The sequence below is a fragment of the Pavona decussata genome, unplaced genomic scaffold, assembly GCF_977016875.1.
Source record: "Pavona decussata unplaced genomic scaffold, jaPavDecu1.1 SCAFFOLD_4, whole genome shotgun sequence".
NCBI classification, from domain to species: domain Eukaryota; kingdom Metazoa; phylum Cnidaria; class Anthozoa; order Scleractinia; family Agariciidae; genus Pavona; species Pavona decussata.
Window position 1 is genome coordinate 36,342 of NW_028145428.1, and position 13,878 is coordinate 50,219.

The following is a 13,878-nucleotide window of genomic DNA, read 5'->3' on the forward strand; positions in this document are numbered from 1 at the left end:
AGTAGACCAGGAAAACGGCTGAAAGCATTTTTTAAAAGTTTCGTTTTAGGCGATCGTAAACGCCGTTTTGGGTTGGACGAAAAACCAAAAAAAGGAAAAAAAGTTTTGTTTTCAAAATTTCACAATGAGCGGGGCTGAAGAGGCCGGAGGATCAATATAAACACTAATATTTCCCATATGTAAGACAACTACGACTACCATTTTATGGACAAAATAAAAATATTCTGTAAATTTCTTTTTCCAAAATTACTGTTTTAGTTCGGGAAATTGACAAATAACGTGCCATCTTCCCTACTTCTCTAAAAATCCTTCTTTATGCACAACATACTCTGATGTGTTAAATAATACTTGAAAATCTAAACAGCCATTCTGACAATGCAATGTTACTAAAAGACTTGTTAATAACTGCTAGCTTGGCGAAGGAGGCCAGTTCGGCTCTTGTTCTAGTTGACGCTGTAATATTCTGAAGTAATTCTTGGGTTGGGACTTGCAGAACACTTTATTGAGTAGTTTCTTCAACCACCGTGAAGGGACTATGCAGATCTGAAAGAACAAGACCACGAATTTATGAATTTTTTTCCCGAAAGACCAGCGTGTTTTTCCATGCCACTCAACATGTGTTCAGTTTTGGTACAACATTGGTCACATGTAGTGAGTAGTGATACATTTCTATCAAACGAATACAAAGATTGCCTTGCTGGTTTACTGATCGAAATACCATGCAGAATACTTCAGTTTTCACTCAATACTTAATATGTAACTTCATCCATTTCTGTCACTTAGCAATCCAAACACCAAGCTATCACTGTAAAAATACCGTTCACGCAAGAAAACATTTCCAAGACTAAAAAGTTGCCCATGTACATTAACGTTTTACCATTACTCTAACAAGGACTTCTTTTGCGTTGGAACGAAAAAATTCAAAACGCAACCTGAGTTCAAACAACTGAAGTGTGATCAGTTATTTAACAAGCGAAAACGAAGCAATAAAGATTTCATCTCTTTTTTGTGTTGTCAGTTGCAACAGCCTTGACCTTAACAAGAAACTGAAATCCTAACAGCTTTAAAAATGACGGACAAGTAAAGAGCAGGACAGAATGCCTCAGGGCAACCTTTTCCGTTTATTGACTGAACATTTTGAATAGCTGAAAATCAGTTTTAATAGCTTTTAATACTAACCTCAATCAACAAGGAAAGGAGAAAATTACAAACAGCAATGCCAACAAGTGTTAGTCTGAAGATTACATCCGGCAATGTTGCTAACTGAAAAAGACACAAGAAACAAGTTAGTCGATGAGACTGTGAAGGGTTTATTACTGATGTGGTTTACGTGAAACGATGAAGGGTTGGTTACAAAAATGTATTTGTGTGTTATGTGTCAACACCCTTGCTTATGATTTGCCTCCCTTCCTTGCTAACATCTTGTCTCCGTTAAGAAGTTCCTCTGACTTAACGGTGACCAACTCAGCTCACTTTAACTTTGTATCCATCATCAGTAGTGAATGGATTCACGACCACAATAACAAAGTGTCGTTCGACATGGAGTCGCTGTTGACCAATGTCGCCATCGAAGGTGCTGTAGGAGCCGCGTTAAGGTGGATTTCCACTGTCGCGTAAATTTTGCGTGCGTACAGACGTGAATTTAGCTGGCTTTACGTACGTAAATAAAATGAGAAGCGATGTATGAGCCGCGTGCGTAAACGTAAAAAGTTGAGCGCTGTTCAACTTTTTACGTTTACGCACGCGGCTCATACATCGCTTCTTACGGTGGATTTCCACTGTCGTGTAAATTTTACGTGCGTACTTCTATTTACGTACGTAAAGCCAGCTAAATTCACGTCTGTACGCACGTAAAATTTACGCGACAATGGAAATCCACCTTTTAGAGAAGTTGAAGGGTGACCGCACCACGCTTACACCCGCTCAAATTGCGGACCTCCTAAATTTCGTATTGAGATCCACATACTTCCGATATAATGGCTCGATCTATGAACAAAAGGAAGGTGTAGCTATGGATAGCCCAGGTTATTGTATTTGAAGAACAGCCAATAGCAACCACACCTACAAGCCTAAGATCTGGAAGTGCTACGTAAATGACACTTTCACCATCCTGGACCAAGGCTGTGTTAACAACTTTTTGCAACATCTAAACAACCAGCAGCCATAAATCCGTATCACCATGGTAACCGAGACAGACAGCAAGATCTCCTTCCTGGACACGTCAGTTTAGCGAGAACCAAACGGCCGCCTCACCACCAGCGTCTACAGAAAACCTGCACACATTGATCAATACTTAGCGTACGATTCACATCACCCTCAATCAGTAAAACGTGGTATTGTCAAGTGCTTGTATGACCGGGCGAAACGTCTTGTGACTCGACCATCAGCTATCTCATTTGACATCTGTTCTTGTTTCAAACAGTTACCTTTTCTCTACCAACGATTAAGAAACACAACAGGAGATCAGAGCAACTGCGGACCGCTGAGAAGACAGTTTCTTCCCGAAGCAGCAAGGATTGAATCCTCCAATCACAGCCGACCTTCGTGAAACAAATACTGAAGCGTGATCAGCCGGCCTCATGGCCTGATGAAGACTAGCAGTAAGCAGTTGAAAAGTCGCGATCTACAGCTTAACCCTCTCACTCCCAAGAGTGCCATATGGCACAAAAAGTCATTACGTGCCCAATATTGGGTCAATTTGTATCAAATTTGGACACCAAACAGATCTTGGAGAGATCTGCACAATGGAAGCATAAAATCTTACCCCCCTCCTACATAAGACATAATTAACCACCCATCTTTGTTTTTTAACTTTTTCCTCTTACACTTTTAAGACCAAGTGACCATTTGACAAGAAACTATATGGTGAGATCTGCAAATTAAGCTATAGTTTAGGGGTATACCCAGTGTATACGAGAAGTGAGATGTATTTTAAGGTTTATATTTTCTCGTTTTAAACACTTTTCATTCACTTCTGTTACTTCCTTTGTCTTAGCTGGTATGATTTATACAATGCCCCAGATAAAACCTTTTAATTGGTGTATTACAGTTGGTGTAGGGGTTCACAGTTGCCGTTTTACAAAAATACGACATTTCCCATGGGAGTGAAAGGGTTAAGTGACTACATCGTGAGACACAAGAGTATTTTATTTGTTATCACGGTGTTCACGTACGCAAAGATAAGAAAAGATAAGAAACTTTATTAACGTGTCAATGCCTTATAGCCTGGGAAAATCCCATACTAATTTGGGGACACAAAATAAATAGATACTAAAAAAAAAAAGACAAATTGAAAATAAGAAAGGAAAAAAGGATCTAAAGAATTATTATCCGCTAAATGTAGCAAAAATTAACAGAGGTAAACGATTTACGAGAACAGAGAGGAATATTTCATTTGCACCCTTACCTCAAAGAATTTTTGCAGCGTTTGTCCTGGAAGAACCACTAAGAATCCAGTAAATACGGTCAAAAATACTACAACAAGAAGAAAATACACTGCAAAGAAAAGGAAAAGCATCTTAAGCCAGTAACTACCAGTGAAAATTACAGTCAACAACATATTTTTGGTTATATCTACATCACATACAGGTATACATAAAAACAGTAAAATCAGTCAGGATATCATACCAACTGTACGGATGTAAGATTAAAAAAGTACGTAAATAAAAGTATACTATTTAGTTCCCTGCTCCGATTGGGGTCACCACCTTATCGTGGTGGGGCAGTATGCGTGTCTCAGTGACCCCTAGAGCTATGTCGGCGGGAATCTTGCACTCCTGGTAGGGTTACCCATGCCGAGCAGGTCAAAGGGTAGAGACCTGACAGAGAGTGACCCGTGGTCCTCCAGGTTGGGGGTTGGACGTAGGGCTAACAACCCCGCTCCATAAAAAAACTTAATGTTACAGAAACCGGAAGCATTGACAATGATACAACACAATCTGGGGGTGTTGCAGCTGGGGCTGCAATGACGCTCTTGGGCCAAAACCAGTGGGAAGCCCAACAGCCGAAAGGCCCCATAGTAGCCCCCAGCAGCAAACGACCATCGGTTGCTCAAACGTGAGGACTATGGCGGAGGTAACACGGACAGCGCAAGTGGCCAAGGAGATGGCGGAATATGGAACTGAAGTGCTAGGGATAAGTGAAACCAGATGGAAAGGGATGGGATCAACAATACTGATGATTTAGATCTAGCATTTAGAAAAAAAATTGTCGAGTAGGGACTAAAATATCAAATTATTATGAAAAATTCATCAAATTATTCATGAATTTCATGATATGGATCACGTACATACCACTTTTATAAAATGGTTTTCGATAAGGTGCCCCACCAGAGAACACGACAGACAGCTGAATGTACTGAAAGCAAGACAGTGCAAAGAGTACTGCATTTTGATGACATTTGACGTACGTTCCATTCTTATCTGTCACATGGACTGCTTTAAACCTGAAAAAAGATACATCATCAGTTAAAAAAATACTACATCTAACACTAACACAAGAATTATTGAATGCACTTTGCAGCGAACTTATTATATTGTGTTTCAGTTATGACCAAAACAAAGTTCGAAAAAACAAAGTTTTTTGTATGTAGCATCCGTGTTGACAAGCTATCCGTCAAAGCCATTTAAAACATTTTTGGTCCAACAAATTCTTTGAAGGTATGCAGTGCGTCTTGTTACTTGACCTTACTTGATGTGTTCCATACACATTCAATACTACATTTGTGGCCGACGATCATTTTTGATGCATGTAAACTACTGTATGGGCGTCTCTTGATTGGAAATGTTACGCTACATGACCTTTTAGCTTTCAAAGGATGGAGAAAACCTACAACTTAGTTTCCACTTGTAAATTAGGCCAAAGAGGATCACAAACGAGACAATAAGAAGCACTTGCATTTCTCAGGATCACTGTGGTTTCGAACAGCATGAAAGTCTGGCCCCAGTTGTTCAAAGGGCGGATAATTCTATCCACTGGATAGTTCGCTATCCGGCAGATAAAATGTGTGCAAGATTTTCCCGATAGTCCTATAATTTGTGAATAGAGTAGAAGCATATGTCAAATTTAAGAATGGGATTGTGTGGAAAACTTGCCAGAAGCATTGGCTGGAGTCCATTTGCTACTCTGGATAGCGACTTATCCAGTGGATAAAGTTATCCGCTCTTTGAACAACTGGGGCCTGGACATTAAAAAGAGCATATGGGTCACAAACTGAGATATTATCCTGGGCCCAGTTGTTCAAAGCCCGATTTAGCTAATCCTGGGTTAACGTGAACTTTGATTCGAGTTTAATTGTTAAGGAATAACGTTTTGCCAAAAGATTTTTGTTCCTCAGTTTTGACGAAAACTTTTTTTATCATTAGCTTACAATTAGCTTTTGAGAACCTTCTTAGCGAGCGTGCTAAAAACCTCGATTAACTTTTAGTCGTGGATTAGCGTTAATCGGCTTTCGAACAACTGGGCCCTGAGCTCAATTGGGCCGATTAACCCATTCTAGGATTAACAAACACGGTTTTCATTTCTTAAACCCCTAGTTATTTTTACCAAGAATTTAATGATTTTTTAAAGGTCAAAAAAATATTTATAGGAGTCTACAGTGCAAAGGTGTTCAACTGACAGAAATCCCCGATTTGCTTAATGGAGCTGTGGGCAGGGGCTAAAAATACAAAAGCCACACAAAACATTCTGCAACAAACGATGTGTGGTAAACAGAAAAAGAAACAGAAAACAGAAAAGCTAATGAATTGAGGCCTAATTGACAAATTTTATATACCATTCCTCCGCTTACCAGGTCTGTGACTGAACATAATAAAATCCGGCAACTTGTACCATGGTTTGGACAATAATTTGTGAAATGAGACAGAAAAGAACAACTGGAGACATGAGACTTCCGCCCGGTCTTTTAGCCACTAGTAACGGATAAGCCTCTGTTTGACCCACTGAAAAATAACAAACATATTTTAAAAACTCATATAAGCTTGTTCAAAGTCACAAATGTCATCACGTAACCAACCCAAAAACGACCGCATTTACACATAAAAATATTTTGGATTTGATGTTTTCACGTGAAATTCCATAAGGTTACTACGGTTGGCGATTTTATTTTAGGAAATTTCTGCGACTTTAATCTTGCGCTTTTCTGAAACCTACCAGAGAAAGACCGAGCTTAGCCAGCATTTCTAATGGGTAGAACTGAACGTAAAATAACTGTCTTCCTGGGAGGTGTTAAAAATGACACTGAAAGGTTCCTCTTCTTACGGGACACTATTGCCGGGTAATACAACTGCAATCGCGGCACCGTCCACTCCTTTCTCGATAGTTAGGCGGCCGTCACAAGTCGTTGTATAGTTTAGGAGCTGTTTTAACCACTGGGTATGAGGAGTTTTTAACGCTTCCAGACATCGATCCGCTTCCATAAAATCAGGCTGAGCTGAAAATTAACGGCTACTAAAATGGGGGATCACTAAACCGCAATTTTTGACGAAACTTAGTTCTCGCTAAAAATGATCACGTTCTACCCGAAAAGCGTAAATACCGAAACTTACTGACGAGCGCCAGGCTTGTAATAATGACAAGATCTATGTACAAATACTGCCAGTCACTTAGATTAGAAGATATCTGTAAAAAAAGAACAACGAAAAGTTAAGGATAAAAAAAAAACTGCCACTAAACATTCAGTATTTTAACACATCACCAATCTTCATTTGTTTGCTGTCGCTAGAAGAATCAAGACATAAAGCACAAGGTGTACACAGACTTACAGAGTAAAGTAGCAGCACTGAAACAAACTGTACAATGCTGTAAAGCGCCATGTACTTGAATGTTGCAAAAGAAGTTGCCAGTGCTGCTCTGCCTTCCCTGAAGGTTAAAAAACAGTTAGTGAACTACATTAACCGGTTGGTAAAGGTTAACTATTGGTGCCAGTCAAATAATAAATGACATACAGATTATAATGAAAATTAAAATGACGTGATAAAATCTCACCTTATTACAGTAGGCACACATTCAATGTTGGGAATCTACAAAAGAAAAAAAAACCCAAATGATTCGATTATTATACAATTTTTAGAGGCACATACAAGGTAACCTAGTGATGAAAAGACCACTGTTCTTCTAAATTGGCACCTTCCATAATAGACAGCCCTAGCCTCACAGAGAGGACAACATGCATCCAGCATGTCAAGCTTTGCGGTCGCTTACATGAGGTGGTTACTTTAAAAATAACGTGGAGTTGATACATCAGAGTTGTGTGTTTTGATAATAATGCAACATATCAACTTAAACTATAAAAAAGAACAAACAACTTTTCGCACATAAATGCAAAAATAAATATAATTTAATATATCATTTTAACCTTAGAAGTAAATGGAGATGCAACAGAAGCTTCAGCTTCTGATAACGAGATTCCTGCGTGTGCAATCTTGAGCGCCTGAAAAGGAAAAAAAAAAAAAAAAAACTTTGTCACTGACGACTGATGTTCGATGGTTCATTTAGAAAAGTAACCATTCACTCATTACACTTTGAAAGAAGCAAATGTCTGAGAAGAAGCGTAAAACTTCTCATTAGCAAGGCACGCTGGAATGTTGTTATTAGTAACTGTATGCAAAGGCTTTCTCCCTTTGATAACTGGGTTTCTTTGTAACAGACGGCAAGGCCATTTAGTTAACATTTCATTTTGAAGGAAAAATGAAAGGATAGCATCGATATAAAACAACAAAAACAAAATCGGTTTCCTTACTCCGCAGTCATTGGCTCCATCTCCACACATCCCTACACAGTAACTGGTGTGAGAGAGAAGAAAATATAGGTAAAAGGGGTTATTATGTTCCAATTACACACAGCTTCTCGAATGTCGAAAGTGGTTCAAAATTCACAGGGAGGCAAATATTTAACAATACCGTTTTACCGTGTTTTCACCAGATACAGAGGGCAGCAGCTTAGAGTGATTACAATTCACCTGTAGATTAGGTTACTTAGTAATGCAAATAATTTCATTTGTTTTCCTCTGCCAACCAGTTTGGATATCACACCCACTAGTAACAGCTCGTTCATAAGTGAAGGAAAATTAATTGTGAAGAGCATTATTTCATTTGCACGTTATCTGGTAAAGGGAAAGTCAGAAAGAACCACAGGCGGACCTGTGGTGAGAGTTTGTGTGTCAGCACTTGACAACAGGCGTTTTTATTAAAATACCAGATTAAATCGAAAACCTCCTTCTGTACAGATCTGACTTAAACTCGAGGAAATATAAACTTTTGGCGAGCGAGCAAACGGAAGCCACGTGCCATGCAGTTTCTTGTAAAATTCCTGAATTCCAAACTTCTATATTTCCAAGAGTTTCAAACAGATTTCTAAGAAAATAAACTAAAACATTGTTACGGCGAAACTTGGTGAGCTCGATTTCTCATTTAATTCAGCCTTTAGAAATGTCACTCTGGCCACGAATTGTCTATTCAAAATGTCTTGGACCTATTTTGACATGACGCTGTTACGTAAAATTATCCATTATATGTTTTGATCGCATGGACTTACTTTAAATTCTGCAGTCCTTCTATAAGATGGGTTTTTTGCTCGGGTGACATTCGTGCAAATATTGTTCCAGATATGAGTAACTAAAAAACACAAAACAATATGACAGGTATACAACAACAACAACAACAACTCAAGAATGCAAGTAAACATGCTGCAGAAGGGTGACAAGATACGTTAAAAAAATTGCATTCAACTTTTGTGTTTCTTAAGAATTTAGTAAATTCTCATTTTTTCTCATTTTATACGAAAACAATCAGACTATAACAAGCACTACAAGAGCCACCTTAAAAATGGTCAGCCAAGGAAGAAGTGTATTAAGCAGCTCATACATAGCAAACTAAAAGGGTGAATCGTGTCCGTTTACGAACGTGGAATTTTGGAGACTTCCAAGCAACAACTCAAGAACACACTCCTAATACAGATTAGACTCGAGATTGTATGGGACAACGTTGATTGAATGAATGGATCTTGAGACGCGTATCTGGCATCCCCCACAGATTTTGCAGGCGCTGATGACATGGCAAAGGAGAGAGAGCCTGGGATCAAGATCATCGAACGCACTCCCTAATCTTTGATTATTACTAGATACCTTTTCCTGTTTAATCCCACAGTTGTTGAATAACAAGAGAAGATACGTTCTGAGCCTAATAAGGCACTGGAAGCTCGGAGAAGTCATACCTTCTTAAATAGTTCTGGGTTGTAACTCCGGATTAAAGCAAATGTTTTCCCCGCCAAAGCAAAATGATAACAGCCTCCTCTAGATCTTCTTTCACCCTGAAAGGCATTATACACAAAGCAAAGGCTGACATTATAAGTTGATCATTGCACTATAATAGAAGTAAATGATATAAAATTCGTATATTTAAACTGCGGATGAAATAATAAATGAGAAACAATCGCAGTTATGTATGTACTTGAGAAGCTGCGAAAAGAAAGCCTGAAAAAAAAAAAGCTTGACGGGATTCGAACCCATGACCTCTGAGATGCCGGTGCAGTGCTCTACCAACTGAGCTATCAAGTTCGTAATATACCCATATTAGCATATTAGTTAAGAGATTTAAGCGAAATAAATAAAATTCCAATCCCACTCCGATCACGGTGTGTATACTTCACATGCAGTATCCTTTGTTCCATTGATTCCTCCAACAACATTCCATGTAATCTGCAGACGAAACTGAGCCTGATTCTCACTGGGTTTGGCAGTTACTTCAATAACCTAGAGAAAAATGAAGATACTTTTTGGTTAAGCACCCTTACGCCGGCGACACACCTAGCATTTTTCTACGCCGATTGCGGCGAATTTGATCGCCAGCGAAAATCGCTTCGCCCCCCGATTAATGCGGACACACTTGGCGATTTTTTTCGCCGATCGCGGCGATGTGGCAGTTTCGAAAAGTCGTGATAAAATTGCCCAACCTGATGGGTTGACTTTACTGGAGATTCGCAGTGACGAGCGTAGAAAATCGCAGGAACGGACAAACTTGGCGAATGCCGGTGAATTTAATTGTCGATATCTGACATGCCAGATATCGGCGATTTTAAACGTCAATCGCAGCGATCGGCATATAAAATCGCCAAGTGTGTCACTGGCTTAAAATGTGCTAGAAATCTTCCCCTCTTCATTTACCATCTGTGAGGGGGCTGAGTAGCTAGACTACTAGCTCCTTCATTCTACAGAAACTGGGACAGGATGATGCTCCGGTTGTGTGGACCATTTATGGATCGAGTGCGACCCTTTTAACTAATTGTATACAGCTGTTTCGACAAAGGTTGTCCAAAAAAAGGGTAAAAGCGTACGCGACAATGCCGAAAGGTAGTCTGGGAGACTCAATAAATTTGAATAAAAGCTCCGAATCCATATTGCCCACCATCTCAAGTCTTCGCTGTACGGTCGAGGCATTATGGATTCTGAGCTTTTATTGAAATTTATTGAGTATTTCCCAGACTACCTTTCGGCATTGTCGCGTACGCTTTTCACTTTTCTTGGACAACCTTTGTCGAAATAGCTGTAAATGATAAGATCAGATGACCTACCGTATGAGAAGGTCCCACCATACCACAGTCTCTAGCAACACTCACCGCCGTCAACATGTTATCACCTAACAATAAACAATTTGTGTTCATATTAATAAATCGTATTGGCTTATCTCCTTAACACAAACTCAGTACAGTCGTAAGCCACTAAAAGAAAGCACAACTATATCTTCTGTTGCCCATCGTAGCGACCACGCGATTGAGTACTACCCAACGAAAAAAAAGCGTTTTTCGCGAACAAGCAATAAGAGCTATTTTTTTTTACAAAAAAGAAAGCTGTTGTTCCAAATGATCTCATTTAGGACCTCTTGAGATGAACTTGGCTTTTTCACGTTTAAATCCGTATTTATGTTCTTTTGGGAGTAGGTATTCTGTTTTCGGAATAGTAACAGAAATAGCATGTAGTATATTTATATAATAACAGAATAGCATTTCATCCATTCTATCGCTGAAAGCAGAATGAACAGAATACAGTTTACTCAGAATAAGAGGGATTGCTTTCTTTTTGCAACTGATATTCTGTGCTTTCTGTTATTCCTTAACGGGAATGAGAATGGTCATTATTGTCCAAAAAGAACGCTTTCCAAGCTATGCCCTCCAGTATGAGTACTCACCAGTCACCATAACAGTCCTGATAGCAGCATTGTGAAGCTCCCGTATGACATGCGCACTCTGTGGTTTAAGAGCATTTTGAAGAATCAACAGTCCAAGAAATGTCAGACCTGTCTCCACATGATCCCTATCAAACAGTCAAATGCTTCCCATGAAAATTTAGGAATAAAAAATCCTAAGCAGTATGCTATTGCAAGGATGCTTGTCTCATGGACCTAGTTTAATTTCCTAGCTCCCACAAGTCTCCTGTAGCTCAGTGGTAGAGCATCTGAACTAGTAATCGGAAGGTCTTAGGTTCGACTCCTGTTGAGAGAACTCGGATTCTCTTTGTCCAAGTACGCCTGTGTCACTCACTGAAAAAAATGCATTTATCAAAATCTACAAGGTAGAAACTAGGGGCAAATACAGTGAGATGAATTTCAAACGGTGGACTGAGACAATTGACGGAAAGAATGTTGTGTTACTTGTGGCTAAAAACCTACTCAAGCAAAAAGAAATGAAGAGAAGTCTTCAGAGCATTGCTATGCTGTAAATTAACCATAACCACATAAATGTGTTTTGACACAAAATTATAAACAAAGAAATCAAGTTTGTTACGTTCTCAGAAACTAGTCGTTGGCAATAAATTTGATTAATTTTTACTTTTTAAAGTAAAATATCCATGCCAAAAACATCGCTTTCATTAATCAATACACCCTTTCAATTACTGACTCCTTCAGACAAAAATATTTAATCTTATAATTCACCAAATCATCTTCAGTGCTTGCAAATTCATCGCGTGATGCATTATTCCGAGGAAATATTTGGTGGCACTCCCAGTTTTGTAAGTGGCACCCCAGCCTCAACATTCTATAGTGTGATATAGAAGTGGGTGCAACGAATGGCACATTACCGAGTAACTCTTTGTAGCTGATGCCATGACAACTTTGGGTCTAAAGGTTTCCAAGCCAAACCCAAAACCCTATAGCCATGCATGGTATAATGCTGAAGAACATCATGAAAATCTGTAGGAACTAAAAATACCAAAAATCAATCAATTAATAATGTACGCATCGCTGGCTCACATTTGGATTTACATTTTGCTTTCAATGTGTGATAAAAAAGTCAAGACTACGAATATAACGTAATGCTTTAAGCTGATCAAAAGGCTCCTCTCATGCATGAGCTAACTCAAGAATGAAAAGGGTTATTAAAGCACAAGTTTAGTTTAATCAATACAGAAAAATGCATACGACAATGAGTCTTTGAAATCCATATTCCCGCATTACACCCAAATATTGAAATAGACAACTCTAGTTAGATAAATAAGGTAATTATCACGGGAGGAAATACGATAATCTATGTAAGGAAATTTGTATTGGTGCACATTTCATCGCGAGGAGTTTTAATTCAAATTGTTCTCGCTAGATTTCAAATTTTAAACAAAACAGCTATGAAACTATAAGTTTTTATACTGGAAATAGTAGAAATTGTTTCAAACTCGACTTCTTACAACCTTTATTCAGAAAGTTAGCAAAGTGTCATTTGAAACAAAAATACCTTTACTACAACAAAAATTACATGTGCCATTGATTTTCCCAAACCCACTCCAAAAACTTGAGAATTCGTTCACGATTTACATGGAGGATATTCAACCGTACATTTTTATGCCAACTGAAACAAGTACCAAATGTTAACCTGTTTGTGGTTGACAAAGATTTGCGATGGTCTCTGGGGCTCCCTTTGCATACACATCCATATTAGGAGCTCCCAAGGTACGGGTCACAACACACATGCGCTGTATATCAGATGAAAATGGAAACTGACGGATAATGGCTATCTCATATGGAGTCTAGAAAAACAAAAAAACAAAGCAAAAACATCAATACAAGCCCATGGTGTGTGCACCTCTGACGTGCTGATTTCCAGGTTTGAAAGTGTCCCTCAATCGCATAAGAAAGTTTACACCGCAGCAAGGCTGAAGTGTGTGTACGTAAAATTGTGTGACCAGTGTGACATCTAAATATTCAGGATTCGTGATTGTACCTTGCTGATTTCTCATTATTTTCACGAGGACGACATAAGTTTAAACTGAAAATGGTGTTACAATGAAATTTTGCTGTCCTCCTTTCTAATCCGTACTGTTGTATAAGTTCGTTATCAACTGATTGTATTAGGTACAGTGTATGATGGGCTATAATCCAACCACGGTGAGTCGACTGTACAAAGGTACAAAGCTCTCAGCAAAACAAAATAGACTGAGTGCAGTCAAGACACAGCTTATGAAAGGATACTGAGAACAACACCACAAACTAAAAGACCTTGTATGAGATGAAGAAATTACAAAAAGGTGAGGCTTATAAAACCAGAGAGCTGATGGAAGGGGATCCAATACACAAGTCGGCATGACTTACTAGAACCTCAGAATCCATTTTTGTACAAAACTGAAAATTTTGAGATGTTTTTAAACAAGACGAGAACAGCTTTGTTCAGTCTCGTTGCTTTTGCTTTCATGTTTTTCGATTCTTGTGGGCGTCATAGCCATTGGGCAGACACTACTTGGAAAATGTTAAGGAAAAAGTACATTTTTAAGCAAGAAACTGTTGGTAATTCTGGCTCGATTTATCCGATCGTGCACGTTATGCAAGATTTGCGAGATCTTGTTCCACTGTATCTTTAATACTCATGACGTCAAAAATGGTACAAGAAGCCTGATAGTTT

The 13,878-nt window shown here is 38.8% G+C and overlaps 1 protein-coding gene across 2 annotated transcripts in view; it reads right to left on the reverse strand.

Annotated features, from left to right (window-relative positions):
• Positions 1-178: 178 nt before the first annotated feature.
• LOC146489597 (polyamine-transporting ATPase 13A3-like) overlaps positions 179-13,878 on the reverse strand; it is a 33,841-nt gene continuing 20,141 nt past the window's right edge. For both annotated transcript variants that reach the window (XM_085103370.1, XM_085103377.1), the window contains exons 21-37: positions 12,856-13,009; positions 12,071-12,191; positions 11,181-11,305; positions 10,567-10,631; positions 9,641-9,748; positions 9,211-9,306; positions 8,533-8,612; positions 7,739-7,781; positions 7,355-7,429; positions 6,985-7,019; positions 6,762-6,858; positions 6,546-6,618; positions 5,789-5,939; positions 4,293-4,444; positions 3,407-3,495; positions 1,180-1,263; positions 179-543 (exon numbers count right to left, since the gene is read on the reverse strand). In XM_085103370.1, the coding sequence (XP_084959496.1) occupies positions 409-543; positions 1,180-1,263; positions 3,407-3,495; positions 4,293-4,444; positions 5,789-5,939; positions 6,546-6,618; positions 6,762-6,858; positions 6,985-7,019; positions 7,355-7,429; positions 7,739-7,781; positions 8,533-8,612; positions 9,211-9,306; positions 9,641-9,748; positions 10,567-10,631; positions 11,181-11,305; positions 12,071-12,191; positions 12,856-13,009 (1,683 nt within the window). In that variant the 3' untranslated portion in view covers positions 179-408. The remainder of the gene's footprint in view (positions 544-1,179; positions 1,264-3,406; positions 3,496-4,292; positions 4,445-5,788; positions 5,940-6,545; positions 6,619-6,761; positions 6,859-6,984; positions 7,020-7,354; positions 7,430-7,738; positions 7,782-8,532; positions 8,613-9,210; positions 9,307-9,640; positions 9,749-10,566; positions 10,632-11,180; positions 11,306-12,070; positions 12,192-12,855; positions 13,010-13,878) is intronic.